General features: G+C 40.5%; 1 protein-coding gene across 1 annotated transcript in view; it reads left to right on the top strand.

Moving 5' to 3' along the window:
- Positions 1–3,505: 3,505 nt before the first annotated feature.
- Positions 3,506–21,107, top strand: part of KCNK10 (potassium two pore domain channel subfamily K member 10) — a 50,335-nt gene continuing 32,733 nt past the window's right edge. Inside the window, exons 1-2 of the mRNA XM_009904836.2 lie at positions 3,506–3,646; positions 4,497–4,554. Of these exons, the coding sequence (XP_009903138.1) occupies positions 4,503–4,554 (52 nt within the window). The 5' untranslated portion in view covers positions 3,506–3,646; positions 4,497–4,502. The remainder of the gene's footprint in view (positions 3,647–4,496; positions 4,555–21,107) is intronic.

Genomic DNA, 21,107 nt, shown 5'->3' on the forward strand with positions numbered 1-21,107 from the left:
ATGAAAAATTACAAAAGGATTGTGCACTTGATCCTGTTCAAATTCATACTGATAAAGGACAGGCCAACAGAATATAAAGAATAGGATGCACTTTGCTTGGGTTATTTTCTGTCTCTCTTGGTCTGGGTGTAAATAACAGCTCTCTTGTGGCAATAAATGGAATGATCTTCACAATCAGAAATACCAGGTTTTAAAAAACCATGTAGTTAACCATAAACTGAATAGATACATATACAAATGAGGATATTGCCAAATAATGACACAAAGATGGTCTAGACTTCCATCTAACCATGTGTCATCTCTTCAGTGCATCCAAGAAATGGAACACACAAATTACAGATGATTTCCACCTATTATTGATGGATTTTCCCATTCCTGCTTACTGGATTTATATATAGGAACTATTTGTCCATTTGTTCTCCTATGGTTTCCTTTCAGTTACATCAAAAAAGCTTCTATGTCACTCACGCCATATTACTATGAACGGTAAAAGGGTACTTGTTATTTTATTTTTCTTTCAATGAGATTACTTGTAATAGAAAGCTTCCTGTCATGTTGTGCCCCACACAGGCCCAGTCCTGTAAGGCACTGATTCTCGACCAGCAGCAGCTCTGAGGACATTAAGTGTGAACAATGAGCCCTAAATGAAAAGGGGGATTTAGGCAGACCAGTTTGATAAACTACTGATATTATGTGGAGCCCTGAAAATTCTTATGCAGATGCTAAAATAGATTGATCATCCCCTTTTCATTTTATTTTTCTTGGTGGTCTTTCATTTAGATATTAAAAATTACTGAATCCACTTAGCTTATAAAAGTTGACAGAGTAGCAGCTTGAAACATTATAGCTTCGAGGCACCAGTTCTTCCTATCATGAGAATTCAACATCACTGAGGGGTGAGAGGCCTTTTATTTGCATAAGATAATAGTTACGTTTCTATGCAACAGCTGTGCTGTCAGTGAAAGACACGCTCATTGTGCCAAGTCTATCTCTGGAGTAACCCCATTGATTTTAAATGAGTTTCTTGGGAATAAATTGGCCCAGGAGATAAAACTGCAGGTCTGAGGTATCAAAATAATTGATCAAGATTTCCATGATCAGATCATGGTAAAAAATTTCAAAACAGTTATATGATCTCATGTATTTCTGTACCTGACAGATCACAATTGATTTGCCATGACATTTTTAAAACGTAGAGTTAGGGCAAACACTTGTATAGAGCTTACGGATGCTTTTTGGGAATATAACAACATTAGGAGGAGACAAGAAACTGGAATATGGTATTTTGTCATTAATATCTTCTTAATTGTTACTGTAAGTCAAATGAATGTGAGATATTTCCTTAAGGTCAATTTAATAATAAAGAATTTGTATGGCCACATAAATATCCCTCCACTTCAGACATGATGTGTTTCTACCAGAAGATTTCAACTTTAGACTTCCTGCACATGTTAGCAGGAATTTAATGCTGTTGGCCTTTCAGTGGCCTGTTTGAGTTTGGTGATCTTAGGCGTGTTCTCAGTGGGCAGATGTCTGTGGTATAATAGCTGCCTCGTCAGTTAGCTGCCGATAATTATGGCACAAAGACAAAGTAGTGCTTGAATTAGGGTGACACAACTGAGTAATATATGTCTGTATGTTCATTTTCCCCAGTAAAGTACAAGGAAAATTCCTGTAAATTGGAAACTGTTTTGAATGCGGAGGAAAAGTTATATACATGCATATGTATGTTATATATATCTGTGTGTAAATACATAGATTGTTCTTTATTGATACATATTTGATAAATGATCAAATTCTGGGGGTTCAGAATCCTTCTTTGACATCCTTTTTGGTTATTGAAATGATTAAAAGATTTCCCAACCATGATTCAAGAAATCACACAGCACAACTGCAAAGCCTACCCTCACTTTTCTTTCCTTTCAGTTTGCAGAAGTAATGTCAACAGAAATCCCAAAGCCTGTTCAGAATGCATCATGATTTATTTGCAAAGGAAATACCTTGTTCTTCTGATGTCATTATTGCAATCATCTCAGATTCAAGTCTGACTAAGCAGGCTCATTATCATTCTCACCATGTCCAGCCTTAGAACAGCCTCTCCCGCCTCCTCCTGTACCACACAAAACAAGAGCCACAGGGGTGCTTGGATTAAGGAAAAGAGAGACACCCAGCACCTCCCCCCCCGGAAAACTTGCAGCATTACTTCCATCTAGTTTCTTCAGACTACATAATGCTTTACAGGACCTTGCACACTACTACCAAATGGGGGTGTGGATTCACAAATATTGATTTCCCCTTCCTGTTTGGAGTCTGAACAAAGACTGGGGACAAGCATGTATGCATTTATTTAGCTTCTGAACGTGGATATGAAAAGAGTGTGCCAACCTCCACACTAAGTTTCCTGAGGTAAGCCACACTTTTTAGACTGCTTTTCCTTTTTTTTTCTTTCTTTGTTTTCCCTTTCTTTCTTTCTTTCTTTCTTTCTTTCTTTCTTTCTTTCTTTCTTTCTTTCTTTCTTTCTTTCTTTCTTTCTTTCTTTCTTTCTTTCTTTCTTTCTTTTTTTTTCTTTCTTTCTTTCTCTTTCTTTCTTTCCTTCTTTCCTTCTTTCCTTCTTTCTTTCTTTCCTTCTTTCCTTCTTTCCTTCTTTCCTTCTTTCTTTCTTTCTTTCTTTTTTTTTTTTTTTTTTCCCCCACCAGGGCAGATTTCTCCCTTTGGTTTTATAATGTTAGATGACATGTGAGCAACAGATAGGAAAGCAAGATGGATAGAGGGTAGTTGAGTGAAAAGAAATACAGGGGACAAATTATCTCAGGCACCAGGTTAAGAACACAAGCATGTTTCCTGAAAATTCAGAAAGACTTGGCTATGTACCTCAGGACTGATTTGAATGTGGGTCTCTGAGCTACAACCCACATGAATTTATGGATCTTTCCCTGAAGACATCCACAGTGAATGATCCCCTTCACACAAGAGGCTGATTTCCACTATGAAGCAAAGGAGGCAGGACAGGGTTAACTTCACACAGTCTTTCTTCAGACCCCAAGAGAGGGGCTGGGGTTTTGTTTTCCTGGCTAAGCGAGGGAAGCTGGGGCACTATTGTAACTGGAACTAGAGACCTTTTTGGTGTTACTAGCCTGGTTTGGGTTTGCGGGAAAGCCAGGAGCAGGAGGGAGAGGAGGGAAAAAGCAGATGTGGAAGGCAGCGGGTGTTTGATAATTGCATAAGGTAAAGCCAAGTGTCCTCATTTTTCCCGAAGCCCGCTGAGAGCTTAGGGGTCTCCGAGAGGCCTCCAAGCTCCCTCTCAGCTCTCCTGCCCCCTCCCTGCAGCCTGGCCACATCTTTCAGCTCCGCCGTGTCAGCGTTTGCCTTGACGCGAGGTGCCTGTCCCTGTCCACAGCGCGGAAAGGAGCGGGGACGGAAAGGGTAGCATTTAGACTCCTGCCCAGTCCAAGTCCCCCAGGGACTGGGGGAGCTCGGACGATCTCCTACCCTTCCCCTCCCCCTGCGCTGCAGAGGCTCTGGATGCTGTCGTACTCCTGCCATGTGCTGCCGCCGCCGCCTCTGCTGCTCCTAGCTTAGCCGAGCGTGTCTCCGGCTGCAAACTCCGCCAAACAAGCCTGCATCCTCCTCCAGGGAAGGATACCCAGTAAGTACCAGTCGGAGCCTGCCTCCTCCCTAGGGCACTCCGCCGCCACCTCTTACAAAGGGACTTGCAGTCTCTCCCCACCCCCTTTTTAAACCGGTGCAGAGAAGGGCTCCGTAAATTCCCTCCAAAGATATAGGGTGGCTCCCTCCTCCTCCTCTATCTGCTCTGGCTCTCCCCGGCGAGCCAGGCTGCTGCTGCATTCAGCCGGGGTGGTCCCCAGCCTCGCCCCAGCCATGCTGCTGCGGCTCACCCCTCACGGCTGACTTTTGTTACCCCCTAGTGCCTGGGCTGAGCAGAGGTGGGCTCATTTTTGGGAGGCGGCTGAGGCTAGAGAGCGTGTGCACGTGTGGGAGGCGTCCCTGGAGGTGGGGGGAATCTGGCGTACTCCCCGATCCTCGCCAGCCCGTGTGCCCCCTCAGGTGGGTGCAGCAGAGAGGCTGGGCTGCAGCGGAGACCCCGCCACCCTGACATCTGCAGGTGGACTGAGCAAGCCAGCTGCGGGAACCTCCCCAGGAGCCAGCAGCATCCTGGAAGCACTGCCCATCTCAGCCTGCTCCTTTTCGCTCTTCCCTAGACTCTCTCCGGTCCTCACTCTATCCCTTCTCCTCCTCTCTCTACTGGGGTGCTTGCACCCCTCGTCACCTCGTCGGTATAAACCCCTCTACTCCAGTCCCCTCCCTGCCCGTCTCCACCTTTGATTTATTTGTGTATTTCTTTCCTTGGCAACCACCAGTTCTCCTCAGACAAGCAGCGCAGGCTCCCTATAATTTGAAATTAATTTGTTTGACTGCAGCATTGAGACAGGAAGGTTGGGAATTTATTTAATTCTTTTTCCTCCCTGAGCAAAAAGGAAGCGATGAAATTTCCAATCGAGACTCCAAGAAAACAGGTGAACTGGGATCCTCAAGGTTGGTGATTTTCTATTACTATCATTACTATAATAACTACAGTTATTATTATTCCTTGTGTCTAGTGACTTGTAGGAGACTGTTTGACTCCAAATGGGAGGAGACATTGGATGCTTGTCTGCTTCCCATGTGCATTGCTCAGTCTTTCTTGCTCAGTCTTAGTGCGTTGGAAAATGCTCCTCAGATGTGGGGTTGGGTGAGTGCGTGGGTAAAACCTCTTCTAGGTGTCAAGTTTTATAGTTCTATATTTGATATCTCTATTCTCTCCCTTTTTCTTATTTTCATGCCAAACTTGCCTAGGATGGCAGTAATCTCAGTCTCACAGCATTGTTTGTTTTATCTGTGGTTCCTTTGTTGTTTCTAGTGATCATTGTCTCTGATAAATGGGTGGTACAGGAGTGGACACAGATGTAGCTGCTTACTCAGGGCTCCTCGATGGCAAATTTTTGTTGGCAAGCAACTGAAGGAAAATGCTGCTGCAACATAACCTAGAGTGTGGATGGTATAAAAAGATACATTAAATAATGGACCCCAAAGGGACATTTAGGCTCTTCACTCTGTCCTGTTAACAACTGATCAGCCTAAGTGGATAGTTTGATTAACTCTATAGTTAGGCTTGAAGTCTGTCTTGGAGAGTGTGTTTGTGATGGTGGAAGGAGATTTATGCCAGTGCAGTGGTTTTCAATAAAGCCATCCAAGTAGTGTTTTAAAATAAACCATAATGAAATGCTTTCCTTTGCTGGCATGAGGAGGAGGCTCATATGCAACCTACAGAAGAAGTGACTGAAAAAATCCCTACTGGCAATTTGTGTACTGATGTGTCATATTTCTGTGCATTGATACAGGAGCAGAGCAACTTGAAGCCATATGCTCAGATTTGCAGCAGAACTGCTGGCAGCCAGTCACTGTACAGCAGTGCTTGCAGGAAGTATGAAGTGATATCATGGGCTTTGATTATTCACCTTTATGCCGCAGGTTTGGTTTTAGTGGTCAATTTGTCTGTCATCCTACATGCCCTCATATCTACAAAATGAAATGTTAGGGACTGTTTCTTCTCATATACAAGGAATACAGCAGAACAGACCTTTTTCTGCACGGATCTGCATCAGATCTGATGTGCTGTTTAAACAGTATACACAAGATTTAGTTTAAGCCTTACTACATCTTTAATTAGATGAAGGCTGAAATCAACACATCAGCCTCCTCCACCCTCATCTTCACAATGAATGCATGGATAATAAGGCTAAGAGAATTTATTATCTTAGTAGCAATATATTCCTCATCATAGAGCCATAGAACCGTTTTGGTCAGAAAAGACCTTAAGATCATTGCGTCCAGCCATTACCTAACTCTACCAAATCTGGTGCTAAACCACATCTCTTACAAACACATCTCTTTTAAACTACTTCAGGCATAGTGATTCAACCACCTCTCTGGGGTGCCTATTGCAGTGCCTGATAACCCTTTCAGTGAAGGAGTTCCTTATAATATCAAGTTATAGAGTAGAATAGAATAGAATAGAATAGAATGGAATAGAAGCAGAATAGAATAGAATAGAATAGAATAGAATAGACCAGGTTGGAAGAGACCTTCAAGATCATCACGTCCAACCTATCATCCAACACCACCTAATCAACTAAACCATGGCACCAAGCACCCCATCAAGTCTCCTTCTGAACACCTTCAATGATGGTGACTCCACCAGCTCCCCAGGCAGCCCATTCCAATGGGCAATCACTCTCTCTGTGTAGAACTTCTTCCTAACATTCAGCCTAAACCTCCCCTGGCGCAGCTTGAGACTGTGTCCTCTTGTTGGTTGCCTGGGAGAAGAGACCAACCTCCGCCTGTCTACAACCTCCCTTAAGGTAGTTGTGGAGAGCAATGAGGTCACCCCTGAGCATTATATATTATATTCTAGGGTCAAAATTCTATATGGTGAAAACTTGCTCTTCCCGGGTGCTTTTCTGAATCTATGTGCTGTTGCTTCATTTTATGTACTGCAAAATACCTTTAATGCAAAAAGCCTTTAAATGCAATCAGCTCTAAAACATATGGATCCAACAGGTGGTTGGTCACAATTTATTGTGTACAAAACTGTAGAGTAATGTAACAGTCAAAAGATCTTAAACCAGCAGGCTTGTTCTCTGCTAAGCTGAATCACTTCTAAAGGACTGTAGAATCTTACCAGTTAATCTTGCAGTTATTTCCTCTCAGTGTATTGACTTTGTTAGCCCGGCAGCAAGGATGATAATGTATAGCCAGGAAGGAAGCAAAAAAATGTTCATTGCTGATTCTCCAAGAGACTCAACAAATAGACGAAATTTGGTGGAATGGAAAAAGGCAAAAAATGGTAAAGAAAGGTTATTTAATGTGCAATCCTTTAACCAAGTGCAATGACATTGTACTCACATAGTCCCACTGGAGAATTAGTGATGATGGAAGAGCAGGTAGATCAGAGTTCCATTGTTTTTGAAATGAAAACATATTTGTGTAACAATGTTAGCAAAGATCTAAAAAAAATCACTTAGAGAGTTTTATATACAGTCATATACGTAGTCTGTTCTCTGCATGTACATGTGAAGAATGATGTTATGTTTTGTGTCCTATGTGATATCCTTGGAGGTACAAACTGAAGCAGCTTTTCTCAGATACAAAGATCAACACGTAGAAAACTGGTGGTGCAAGAATAGTGAGTCCTAAGTATAAAACGAAGCAGAGCTCATGTCTATTTAATGTTCACATTCAAATACCAGGCTCATTTCAGTGTGCATTGTATGATTGTGCCTTGTTCTGGTTGCCAGACAGAGAATGTGCAGTTTCCACAGTTTTGTCTAGTAGGAATTGTGCTAACTTATGCTAACAGCATTTGAAATATATCAACTGATGTTCCTGGCAAGCAAGCTAGCAGTCCAACATTGTAAGTGAGAGCTATGGTATCTCAAAGATTGTTTAGATTTGATTATTACAGACAATATTTTCTAAAAACTGTACACACCTTGAGTTCTGTGTCCAGTTCTGGGCCCCTCACTTTAGGAAAGATGTTGAGTTGCTGGAATGTGTCCACAGAAGGGCAACAAAGCTGGGGAGGGTTTGGAGCACAAGCCCTGTGAGGAGAGGCTGAGGGAGCTGGGGTTGCTTAGCCTGGAGAAGAGGAGGCTCAGGGCAGACCTTATTGCTGTCTACAACTATCTGAAGGGAGGTTGTAGCCAGAGGTTGGTCTCTTCTCCCAAGCAACCAGCACCCAAACAAGAGGACACAGTCTCAAGCTGTGCCAGGGGAGGTTTAGGCTGGACATTAGGAAGAAATTCTTCATAGAAAGAGTGATTGGCCATTGGAATGGGCTGCCCGGGGAGGTGGTGGAGTCACCATCACTGGAGGTGTTTAGGAAGAGACTGGATGGGGCACTTGGTGTCATGGTTTAGTTGATTAGATAGTGTTGGATGATAGGTTGGACTTGATGATCTCTAAGGTCTCTTCCAACCTGGTTAATTCTATTCTATTCTATTCTATTCTATTCTATTCTATTCTATTCTATTCTATTCTATTCTATTCTATTCACATTTCTAAAGGTCATGATCCTTGCTGTGGAGGTATAGCTGGCTTGGGACTGATGAAGTTACTGGTTTGAACCCAGGTCAGAATGATAGTCATTGAAATGAGTAACTCCATAATGCTTACTGAACTATAAATATATACATAGATAAATAGATTAGAGTCTTCTCTCTTCAATACACCATAGAAAGACTATGTGGAGAGAACAGGTTTAAAAGAATAGAATTGATGTGAGGGAATGGTGTCTGACAGACAGCTAATGGGAGGCTGATTTCTTAGCCATTAAACTGGAATGATCAGAGAGGGCATGAAGATTGAACTGTGTCTTGTTATGCAGTATCTTCACATGTCTTGGGTATAGAGTATATTTGTGTGTTCCCTGTAAATGCTTAATACATTTTCTAGATAAACCAAATATTTCATACACCTGGAGGAGGATTGCTCCAATGAACTCTCTTACTTTCCCAGGCAACCAGTGTACAATCCCATTAACAAACAGGTCAAATTTCATCCTAAAAGTCTTTGGGATTTGTGCCCAACAATCCAGTGTAAAATATGGCCTAGATTCTCACAGGTTTACTAAAAAAACATACTATTCATATACAGCAAGTGAATGGTGTAGGAAAAGAGTTTAAAGCCTCCTGGATGTTTTAGACAGAGATGGACACACTGAGTAGGGGTATAGGATCTCACACTATCTGGCTTTATGTTTGAAAACCAAGCCTGCCATTTGTATTACTGTTGGAATCAGGCTAGATATATACTATCCTAAAACACTTGATCTGCTTATCACTACCTTTTGCTTCTCCCATTTGGTGCCATTCAGGTAGAGAATTGACAATTGAAATTAGTGAAAGACCAGATTTTGAATTTCATACCTTGTTCAACCTCCCAGCTATACTTTTCAGATTACAAGACTGGGATTACAATAGCAATAAAGGCATTAGTTCTTGACACTGTTGTTCTCATCTCCTCTTTTCTGCCTTCCTCCTGCTGTTTGTTACATCCACCTGTTGTCTGTGCTTAAATTGGGTTGTAATCTCTTTGCACATATGCTTTTATACAGTACCCAAACCGCAGTCATCCTGAGACATGGATGCTACAGCAACGTCAGTTTCTTCTTCCTACAAATTATCTACCTAAAATTGCTATTCCTTTGTAGAAAAGGATAGATGAGACTTCCCAATATGCTCAGAAATTATCCCCAAGCATGAATTTCTTGCAGGGTGATGGTGAGATGTCTTTTTCAAGGGAAGGATGTCTGTCTTGATGGCGTTCTTAGTAGGCAGATAATGAGGTTTAGTCTTTACCCATCCTTTGTGCCTGCATTTCTTTTACTGTCAGGTAGATGTTACATTGATATTTTGGAACTCTCAAGTTTTGATACAAGTTCCTATGTACTTCCACAAAGACACTGTTTGTGTAAGATGACTTTCTGCAGTTTGGAACCCTAAAATCATGCATTTATTATCATCCTTACATTTAGCATGGAGGGTGGTGTCATCGGGGAATTCAAGCTGTGGTCGAGCATCTGGAGTTCCTCTTCAGATTTTGTCACTGACTTACTGTTTAACCTTCAGTAAGCCACTTACCCTTTGTTTTCCTTACCCTCCCATTTTCCTTGACTGCAAAACAGGAATATTAATACTTCTCTAATGCACCAGGGTGTTGTGAGATATAATTAACTTGTTTAGAGCAATCTAAGATCTGCTATTGAGAGACGAGCATATGTATTGCAATCAAACGCTCAAACAATTAGGAGGGAGCAAAACATCATACATAGATCCCATAAATTAGGAGATAAGGTTTTCTCTGCACTTTGTAACTAGAGGAAAATAGTATAACTTGTGTTTCTTTACAGACAGTGGAGACTCAATTGAGTTCCCATTAGAGTTATGTAGAGATTTTTTTTTGTATTCCCCAGCTGCTGCTTTAGAGGTGCTCATGTCCTCCATAGGTTCTATGTCACCTGACACACACATGATTTCTCACTTCACCTGAGACACCTCAGGCAGCACTGAACACCTTTATGTGGAACAGCTGAGCTGGGTCTCAAATGCCTTTGTGCAGTTATCAGGATTGGATTATCCCTTGATAACTGTTGCAAAAATCTTCAGCATCAGCTACTCAGTGTGAATTAAATTGATGCTGCCTTAAGAGTGTTACAGACTGCTGCAGCTCCTGTTTTTTTTCTGTCCTTTCATTCAAAGCGACCAATGCAGAAGGCAAACTTGATTATAAAGGCATAGATAAGTAGAATGAGGGTATGCATTGCTGTCTTCTCTTTTTGAGAAGATATATGAAAAGAAATGGAGTGCAATTGTGAGTTAGACAATGTCTTTCTGCATTAGTAAGTCTGTTCTTAGTTTATCAGTTGAGGAAGACTGCTGTGGAAAATTGTAATGTGTAAAAAAGTAGCTCTGATCCCAGCAAATGACCCATAGTCAGCATGGTGCTATCAGCATGTGCTATTTGACCAAAAGTTGTGTTGGCTGCTGCATCATCCAATAGACCAGGAGTCAGTTATGTATACTAAGCATGAGTTACAGAACAACTGTAACTAGTTTATTGTAAAGAGAGGTTTAAAAGAGAATGGAAATGCATAAACAGGAAGGCACTCCTGTCAGTGCATGAGGTAGGTGCAACAGTGCCAAATACAGTAAGGTGGAAAATTTGAAGAGTTTGGTAAAAAAAAATAAAAGGAAGAAAACATAACTTTACTAAAGGCTTATATGGAGCCTGCAGGAGAGACAGATAAGTACTGGTGGGCCCTAATGTGATAAGAGATAGGAAGATGGGACTGAATTAGCAGGAGAGAAAGATAGACAGCAGAGAGCTATTAGTTTCAGCATTGCTGCCATTAGCATGCCCTAGAAATGCAACAATGAAGGATTAATAAAAATAAAGTTAGTTATAAGAAATTGGCAGAGTAAAAGTCTGGACAGCAGCTTTCTTAGTAATAGTAAGGAATGATTGAACTCTAGTCAAGAAAGATGAAGGGTAGGGTATCATTAAGATGTCATCTTTACTGTGAGAAAAAGGGATTGGAAATAATCAAAGGCAATATGAAGCTGTAAGACTGAGACAGGGAGAGCAGTAGAACTGTCAGCAGTGGGAGAGGTTAAGACAGAATTTCAATTTCAGTGAAGAGGACTAATGATGTTTTTTGCTGTGTATGAGAGTAATCCATTTATAGGCTTTTGAAATGAAAAGTCCTTTGGGCAATTCTTGAAAACTGATGCTACCTGCAGTGGTGGAGTTTGCTTTTGGGAGAACTGCCCAGGGAAGTGGTTGAGTCACCACCTCTGGAGGTATTTAAAAGATGTGTAGATGTGACACCTAGGGACATGTTTTAGTGGTGGACTTGGCTGTGCTAGGTTAATGGTTGGACTCAGTGTTACTGAAGGTCTTTTCCAACCTAAATTATTCTTTGATTCTATGGTCATCATGCAGAACAATAGAAGTTATTTTGGCATCACTATCCTACAGGATCATCACAGTGCTTTGAGCATCAAGCTTTGAGTACCTAGATTTGTTAGAGCCATATGTTCATATCTCAGCAGGACTGACTCATCTTCTCTTCCCTAGGAAGAAAAAACATGTTACTGGCTTTACTGGATGAGAATTTTGGCACCTTAATCTTGTGCCACTAAGATTCTTAAGATCCATTGATCACTGTTGAAGGGGTACTTGGATTCAGAGAATCACAGAATCACCATGGTTGGAAAAGATGTCTAAGATAAAGTCCAATCATTATCTAATTCTGCCAGGGCCACTGCTACACTGTGTCCTTGACCACCATATCTAGACAGCTTTTAAATGTACCCAGGGATGGCAATTCAACCCCTTCCCTGGGACTATTCCTGTCTTTGATAACCCTTTTGGTATAGAAGTTTCCCTAATGCCTAAGCTAAACATCTCCTGGTGTAACTTAATGCCATTTCCTCTTGTCCTGTCAGTTGTGACATGTGAGAGGAGACCAACACCCACCTCTCTATAACTTCCTTTTATTATTTCTGTCTTACTTGATACTGTAATATACTAGTACTGGCATGATGTGAAATATGTACTGATGGCTTGTCACAGAATCATAGAGCATAGAATGGTTTGTGTTGGAAAGGACCTTAAAGATTATCTAGTTCCACACCCCTGCCATGGGCTGGGACACCTCCACTAGATCAGGTTGCTCAAAGCCTCATCCAGCTTGGTGTTGAATACGTCAACATCTCTGGGCAACCCGTTCCAGTGTCTCACTATCCTTGCATTAAAGAGTATCTTCCTAATATTTAATCTTAACCCTATCTCTTCCACTTTAAAACCATTACACCTTATCCTATGACTACACTTATTGTAGTCTTTCCTGTAGGCTCTGTTTACTGTAAAGTTGTCAGGGTGTTTATCCTTTCAAATTTTCAAAGAAACAAAAAGCAGCCACTAGCTAATATGTGTGAGAAACCTCAATGATGAAAAAAGTAATAAAAAATTGGTACTGCACAAACTCCCAGCTGAAATGAAGGAATCAACTCTCTCATATCAAATACAATTGTCCAGCTTAACTCACTAATTAAATGTTAAGATTTCTAAGTTTGGATTGCACAAGAAGAAGTCATGCAGATAGCCTTGGGTAGCAGTGGTCGTGATGGCTAAAGAAACATCAGAGCCACAGTAGTCTGCCTTCATGAGAAGCAGAGTTCATTACTGGGTTACAATTATACACTAACATATAACCTTGTGACCTGGATTTCTCAATGCTACCAGTCATTTTTTGTCAATTAAGCTTTCAAAAAATGTGAATCTGCTGCCATTTAAGGGACCTAAGGCAGCTGAGACATTTACAGAGGCCTAGTATATATAATAATGAGAGTTCTGCCCTTGTAGAGCAACAGTTTAAGGCCAGTTAGAATATCTGAGTACCTCTTAGTTGGTATTATGTACTATGAATGAACAACTGAATTAAGCCATTTGCCTGTGAATTGGTTAGAAACAAAACCACTTAAATAGGTATCTGAAATACAAAGATATTCCAAGTTTCTAAGACCTGCTACCGCTGAGGGAGATAGAATCAAATATGGTTTGTGGAGCCTGGAGAACTTTCAATAGATCTCTGGTTTAGGGTCAGCAGACTCTCTCTCCTAGCTACACTGACCAATTGGAGCACATCTGTATTGACCCTCATGGGATATATTCCGAACTGCAGCAAAGGAAAGAAATGAGACCAGGGTTACTCCTACTCATGTTTTGAACTTCAGCTCAAACAGCGTTAGGTAGCTTCTCACTAGGAGAACTTAGGACAGGCATCTTCTTTCCTGGTGGATTAATTCTCAATTTGTGCATGCTTTGGGATTATAAGAAGTTACAACATCCTGGTTAGTGCAGCTCTACTGAAAGTTATAAAATACTAATTTGAGCTTGGCATTGTTAGTAGTGATTTCTTTTACTTTCACCAACTCTGAATGCAGGAGAGTTCATGTCCACCTGCTGTACACTGTGCAGGCATACTTTGATTTAAGTGAAGTTTAATTATCAGCACAACTGATTAGAAGGCCACAGCTGTCTCTTTCTTAAGTCTGATCTGTTAATGCACTGCTGTGACACATTGTGAGATGCTAGAGACCATACAGTATCAGCAGATGCTGTCCTTGTGTAGCTGTGAAGTGTTATCATAGTTCAAATTACAGCTGTATTTCTACTGCACCATCTGAATATAAGCTGAGCATAAGAAAAGTCTTGTGTAATTTAGTTGTTGTAGCAGACTCCTTATTACCAAAATACCATATAGCAAACTACAAGCCAGTTTTGTGCAGCCAGAATCAGCCTGGCATTGAGCTGGGGCTCTGTGTGCCTGACCAGCCTCCTCATGACACTGTTTGTCTGTTCTATTACATACTGCCATGAGCTGCATAATGGGTCTCTTTAGCTTCCATTTGCTTCCACTTCCTCTTTAACTAAGACTGTTACTGTGTATAGGAAGATAAGACCACTAAATAGACTGTGTTCTCAGGATATGCAAATAGTATAGCTCCAGTGAACTAAAAAAACCAGCCTAATGGAAGTGCTTCTTACAAGATTTCCGACTATATGATGAAAGATTGACTTTTATTGCTGTTGTCCACAACATTTGAGAAACTATCACTTAATTCAAATGGTGAGTTATTAATGAAATTTGCTTGAATTCATTTTGCTTGAATTGCTGTAGATTTCAATCATTAGCCAGACACCACTGGACTGATGTAGAAATTTGTACTTCTTGTCTATACAGAGGAAATCAGTATGAGCTCTGAGGTTTTGTCATTAATGTGCAGATACAGCTTTAAGGATGTCCCAGGAATTCTTTGAAAGGGAGCAATTAGTGCTGTTATTATTCTTATTCTGGGGTTAGAGTGTTTTTCTGACCTTATTCATGAAAGGTCTGTTCCTTGGCTATTCACCTAAGAGAGTACTTGCTTCCTATTTGGCTCTTGACAGAGCAGAGGTCTGCGTGAACTAGAACTCCTAAACGGGAAATACTGACTTAATGCTAGGGAAACAGGTTTTATCAGTGATCTCTTGAGTTTAATCTTTTTTCAGAAAGGTAAAGGTAAGAATTTCTCTTGGGTTTCTCTGTATTCAGTTTCTCTATAAATAGCTTCATAAACTGGATGATAGTACTGCTGCCAGTGAATGTGTTGGAACAAACGTAGTCACCAGTCTTGAAGCAGGAGAGCTCCTTATTTGGGACTTGCTCTTGTCAATCATTTTTAATCTCCCCTCAGTTCTTCCTGCTTCTCACTGTAATGCTCTTCTACTCTATTTTCCATTTTCTTATACATGATTTTCATTGATGAGTCCTGCCACATTGTGAGCATGTTCTTGGCTCTTTGCCCTCGGCTCAAGTGTCAGAGGCAACAGGGAGGGTAGCTGAGTGCTGAGTGCTGAAAAGAGGAACTGAGCAGGGAGTTACAGGTATGCTGCCTCCCACATTGCCAGAGTGGTTGGAAAGAAGTGAGGGACAAGAGCAGATGTATGGATTTGGAGGAGGGGACGGTGGAAAATAAGTCAAGAGAGAAAGCAAACCAAGGGAAACAAAATTTGAACTGCCCTACAGCAGTGTAGAATCTCACTCCAGCACAAGACAAATCTCCCTCAAGTAATCATCTGGACTTGGCAGCTCTGTAAGTAGTGCTACAAATGGTGTCAGTAGCAGTGCATCTTCATGTTAATGCCAATAAGCGTTAGCTAGGAATCCCCCAGGACTGCTGTCCTAGAGCCAAACCAGGAAGAAAAAAACCAACAAAGATGCTTTCAGCTGTTCCTGGAGTTCATGTCCTGCCTTAGCACATCCATTCTTTCAACCAGAGAGCTGTCACGTATGCCTTAGAAAAGTGCGATGTCTGGGAGAGGGAAGAGGGAGGGGCAAGTATCCCAGCATCCCATGACTGTGACTTTTGCAGGTTGTTTCTTTTTAATGTCAGTGTCTTAAATCTGCTTGATACCTGCACAAACCAGCCTTGGGCTTCCTATTGTTTCCCTGCCATTTGCATAGCCTCAGGAGACAGGAGCTCTAAGGCTGTATTTGCCAGAGGGTAATTCTTGGGCGGCCAATTTTAGGTTCATGGGCAGGCACTGACTAGAATTCTGACAGCAGAGAAGCTGCTTCAGAATCTGAAAGTTCTTGTAAATAATCAGCAAGAGCAGCTTGCACACGGGTAACATTTCCCCTTTACAATCAGCAAAAGAAAGGAGTCTGATTTATGGCTGTCTATTAATCTCGTAACAAACAGACCAGTGTTTTGTTACGTATAGTGGAAAAGAGAAAGTCATGGTACCTGCTTGATGCACGTAGGACAAAGACTGTGTTGTAAACTTTTAGAATTACTCCTGCACTTGATTAATTTGCTAAAATCTCTGCAGCAGTGTTTACATGAGACAAACTGTGAACACAGACAGCATTGTTTTTCCTCAGTGTCACAGGGGTTTATCTATTATTTGTGAAATGCTTTGAGATATTTAGATAATGATGAAACATCATAATAGACTGGCAGAACTAATGCAAAGCGGAATGTTGAGATGCGTTTGAGTATCTTACACAGAAAGGGAGGGAAAAGATATCAAGAGCATTTTCTCACTGAGTCAGGACTAGAATGTCAAGATTAATGATTGATTTTAAAAAAAACAACCCTTTTTATGCACTTGGCATTTTACCACTTTGTTTACAGATTCTGAATGATGATTACAAGTGTGCAACATGAGGCTGTTTGTTACCCTTCACTGACAGCTTTTCTTCTTGAGTCCATAGGGGTATGCAGGGCCCAAACTGAAATCACTAACCTAAATTGTTTCTGGTAGATATTTTATGCCCTGTTCTTAGGTATTTCCAGTTAAGGTGATTTCAGTATCTTGATGGCTGTTGCCATGCTTAGTTATCCTTGTAGCTAGAATGTTTTCCTAATATGTAATCCCCTACTTCCCTGGTATATATAAATCAGTTATTTCTTGCCCTATACTTAACGGCTCTTCTTGCCCTATCCTTAAGGGATCTAGGGAAGAATTCATCACTGTCTTCAATTAGTAGCTTATTTTCCTTTGTGAGACTGCAGTCCACATTTTTACACTTATCCCAAACAGCATTTTCATTTATATTAAGATAATAATTTGTAAAGTTGCAGTGAAAAGTAAGTGGAATATTGAAAACATGACTACGTTGATAATAATTTTGTGTCATGGACAAATGATGTTTGAATGTGTGGTGGGGCTCAATTGACTGTAGTTCAAACCAAGATAAGAGATCAGTCAAAACTGATTGACGGAAGAGATTCATATTTCCAGTATTTGTTAAATACAGGTCCAGTGTTTGCTTTCTGTAGTTTGCTAACTCATTCTCTCATTCTATATTTGTATGCTCTTAATGCTCAGTTGCAATGAACCATGTCAGTATTTAGTCACCCTGCAATATTTTGATGGTAAGTGGAGAAAGATGCTGAATAAAACAGCCTTTTCTGTTTCATTCAGATTTTGTTTCCATTTTCTATTAGTCTGAAGAACGAAAAGCGTACCTTCATCTTTGCTGGTTTCTAACTGTCACATGAAAGGCTGTGCAGAAGCCAGAAATGGACATAAAGTTAAAGAAATAAAGTGCAGATGCGCAAAATAGGGGTGGCTCTTTTTGTGTAAGTCTTACAACACACAAGTTTGTGAGTAGGAGAGTGGATTTCTACTCCAGCCTTGTTGTTTGTTGTGTGATCTTAGGCAAGCACATTTTTTAATTTATTTTTTTGTCTAGGATACACTTACACAGTTGGATTTAGTGAGAGCTGAGCGCTGCTCTCTGAGCTGGGGTAGCCTAAGGAAACTGTGAACTTGAAATGATCTGAAACAGCACTGTTTTGAACCAAGTATGTCCTGCTTAAGAACAGAAGCTATACTAATGAAAGTTAGATCAGTCTGCAAGAAGGGGCCTAAAAGTACTTTTGAATTCCTCACATGAAAGATCAAGGAAAAATACTGTTGTTTGGCATCAGATTTTCCCAGAATGAATGTGAAAACAAAGACAGATCATAGTTACTGCCATTTTCAATACAGTCCGTGCAGCTACACTCCTGTCGTAAACATTGCTGATGCTGTGGCCCCTGTTCTGAAGAGTTTAATCTCTAGAAAATAAATAATATGCAACTATTAAAAAGGACATATGTAAAAACTGATTTAGGCCTGGCTTTGTTGGCATCGTAAGATTTTCTGGTTTTATGGCATCGTAAGATTTTATGGTTAAGAGCATTGAGATTTTATTTCTGCAGATGTAAAATTTTTCTAAGCAGCCATTGTGGTTTTTTCCTTTCCCTGCTTTGAAACTCCTTGTGAGATGCATGCTTGAACTGCCATTCTTCTGTGCTTTAAAGAATTTAGAATTAGAAATGGCAGTACCTGCAGAAATACAGTCAGTATAAAAATGATACCCAGACCTTCCTCTTTTTCTCACTATACTTTCTTGACTGAAATAGTATTTTCTTGTACATACTTCTCTATTTCTTTAGAGAGAGTAGGTTAAGAATTGCTGCAGTGCATTGACAGAATACCAGAGAGGTTTTAATGGCCTGACAAAATGCTTTGAAAACAAAGGAAAAGACACGCCATAGCTCAGGGCAGTGGTAATTGCACTGATCTTTTAATCTTTTACACACTTGTTCAACTAAGCACAACTAGATTAATAAATAATCCAACCATGGAAGTTTACCCAGAATCCAGTTTTGAGCCATTTAACATCAGCAAGCAGACTGTGATTTTCTTACACTTTAAAAAATTGTCAGTCAGATATCTCACATTGTGTTGCTGCTTTCCCTTTCTTTATTGGTTAGGAGTGCATGCACTTCCTGCCAGCATGAAATATTTAATGAATTTGACATTTAGCTTTAGATGAGAATGTATGCTGCTAACATCCATTTTATTAAGTGAGTCCAGAAAATGAGTGAAATAAAATGCTATGTGTATGTGGGGAGGAAAAATGAGAATGAAAGATGATAAAAAGTGAATCAATCAAATCCACTCTACAAGACAAATTAATGGTTTTGTTGTATATTGACCCAACTCCAATAGAGAGTGACAAAAGGGCATTATTGTTGGAAGGCTGCTTCCTCTCTCTGTAGGTAAATCATGTTCTTCATCATAGTTTAAGTGCTGATATACATTGTTATTCTTAGGGCATGATTGTAATGGACTGATGACTTTTTCATCAAAATCTGTACACGCCTTGTGACTGGTAAGACTCAGAGGAAAACCAGTGCCAAACAATGCAGTCTGACTTCTGTCCTCATTGCTCCTAGGCAAACTCTGATGGGCTGACCTTGGCTGGCTGCCAGATGCCCACCCAACTGCTCTTGCACTCCTTGCAATGCCCTGGTAGTATGTAGAGTAGAAACTGGAGGAGATTCCCACAAGATTTATCCTTTGGAAGAAACTGCTATCAAATAGGAGTGACAGTGTCCTTAGTGGAAAGCAAGATTGATTCTGATGTCTTATTGCATAGCTAAATTTCTTATCTGCCACTATAGAAGCTCTTCAGGAACAGAGAAGAAGCTTAAGTTCCCCTTGGCTTTTCTGATCTTCAGTGTACCAGCATCACCACTCTGTGAAGGCGTTCATATCTGGGAAGCTCTTTCTACAAGAAGGAGAGCCCTTAACTTGGACCACATTGATTTCTTAGTCTTTGCCATGTTCCAATTTAGACTGTTTAAGGTTTTTTTTTTTAATTTTTGCCTAAACAATAATTTTCTGATGAAGAAGAATGAAAGACACATTAAAATAATGGGGATGCTTTTTTTGTTTGCTTGTAACAACTGTGTTCCAAATCAATTAAGCAGTTGTGGTATTCCAAGAGCTATTAATTAGTATGTTACAATTATAACTGATGAAGCAAAATTATGTAGATTTTTTTGGGTGAAACTTACTGAGAATCATAATTTTGAACATTAGCTGTGAATATATGACAAAAGGTACAAAGATTGCAGGAGGCTTTTTATATAACATTTTCTTCAAAGCTGCTGCCAGGGATGGCAAAGCAATGGTTAGACACAATTCCTTCTGGTACATATTACTGGCATTTCTCTCCCCACCAACAGAGAGAACTCAATATATGAACTTTTGCTCTGTTTCATTATCATTTTCCTATAATAGTAAACAGTGTTTTTATTGCTCATGCCTTTTTGTAACCCTTCTCCCCATCTCACTCTGGGAAAGGAGCAACTGGGCGCAACCAGTGCTATGTTCTTTCTAACAGTATTATCAATCTTTCTGTTTAATATATGTCTTTGCCTGTCTTTACCTGTCTCTCTTTCCATACATTGTTGAATGCTTTGCCACTGCTGACTGCATTTGCAGCAAACTGCTGAGATGTTGCTGAAGTCAGCATCACGAATACCGCATTAAAGAATCCACTTTAGAGAAAACAATGTTAGATTGAACCAGTGGGATACTGCTGCAGTTGAAAACTATATTTTCAGAGACACTCTCTATGTTTTCCAAACAAGCAATATGTCAAGCTTTGCTGTCATGAACAGTAAATAATAGTAATGCTTCTCACTTCAACGGCAGTTTGCAGCAAAATGGTGTACAAACAGTAGGGTGAAATTCCCCTTGTGTGGCTGGCTCTCAATGACTTTCAGTACTCAAGTCATGTGGTTGAACACTTTGGGGATATGCAGAAGGACCAAGGCAAAACAGGTGCAAAACATGTCAGCACTGGGAGCAGTTTTCTCAATCCATGGCTGTATGGATCCTGGAGTCCCCAGATAGCACTGCTTATTATTATGGTGCCTCAACCTAGAAGGACAGACAGGAATACTAGTGTTCTGCCCCATATGTAATCGTAGCCTGCAGGCAGGATTTTGTCTCCCATTTCTCGATCACAGCTGAAATGTCACCTGTTAATTAGTCCACATCATGCAAGGATGCTGCGCAAACACAAAGGCAGACACAATCATTGTCTACTGGGATTTTTGCTTTAAAAGGCATGTTTTCTAAACCAGTATCATATTTTTGAATGTGCTTAGTGTGTAACAATCCAGCATTCATTGTGTTGTCTAAATTGATCGTCTCTACAAAACCTGTTAAAATAATGGAGAGAAATAAGAATAGGAATGGTGGGGGGCCTGGAATAACAAGCAAAGCAAATGGTGGAAATGATTAGTCATGTCTTCATAATGCAAATTTTTAATGACTTAGTGATTTTTTGGTTATTCATGGACAGAAACTTCCATGTTTCATTAGTTCTGTCATGCATATGGCATCCACCTGCTTCCTGTTGAACATACAAATTCCCTTCAAGCATGAACCTGCATGCATTTTCTATTTGTGACACATTCATGAGAGATTCATATAGCTGGTAACTTTATACACTGATTGCCTCTGTTCTTCCTCTAACATATCTCTTATCCTTGCTCTCACTTCCAGGCACAGCCCTGCCATCTTAACCCAAGCAGTTATTAGCTGAAATCACTTTGGGGAGTCTGTGGGAAGGTTTTAAGGTTGGAAGC

The sequence above is a fragment of the Dryobates pubescens genome, chromosome 5 (genome assembly GCF_014839835.1).
Source record: "Dryobates pubescens isolate bDryPub1 chromosome 5, bDryPub1.pri, whole genome shotgun sequence".
Lineage (NCBI taxonomy): Eukaryota > Metazoa > Chordata > Aves > Piciformes > Picidae > Dryobates > Dryobates pubescens.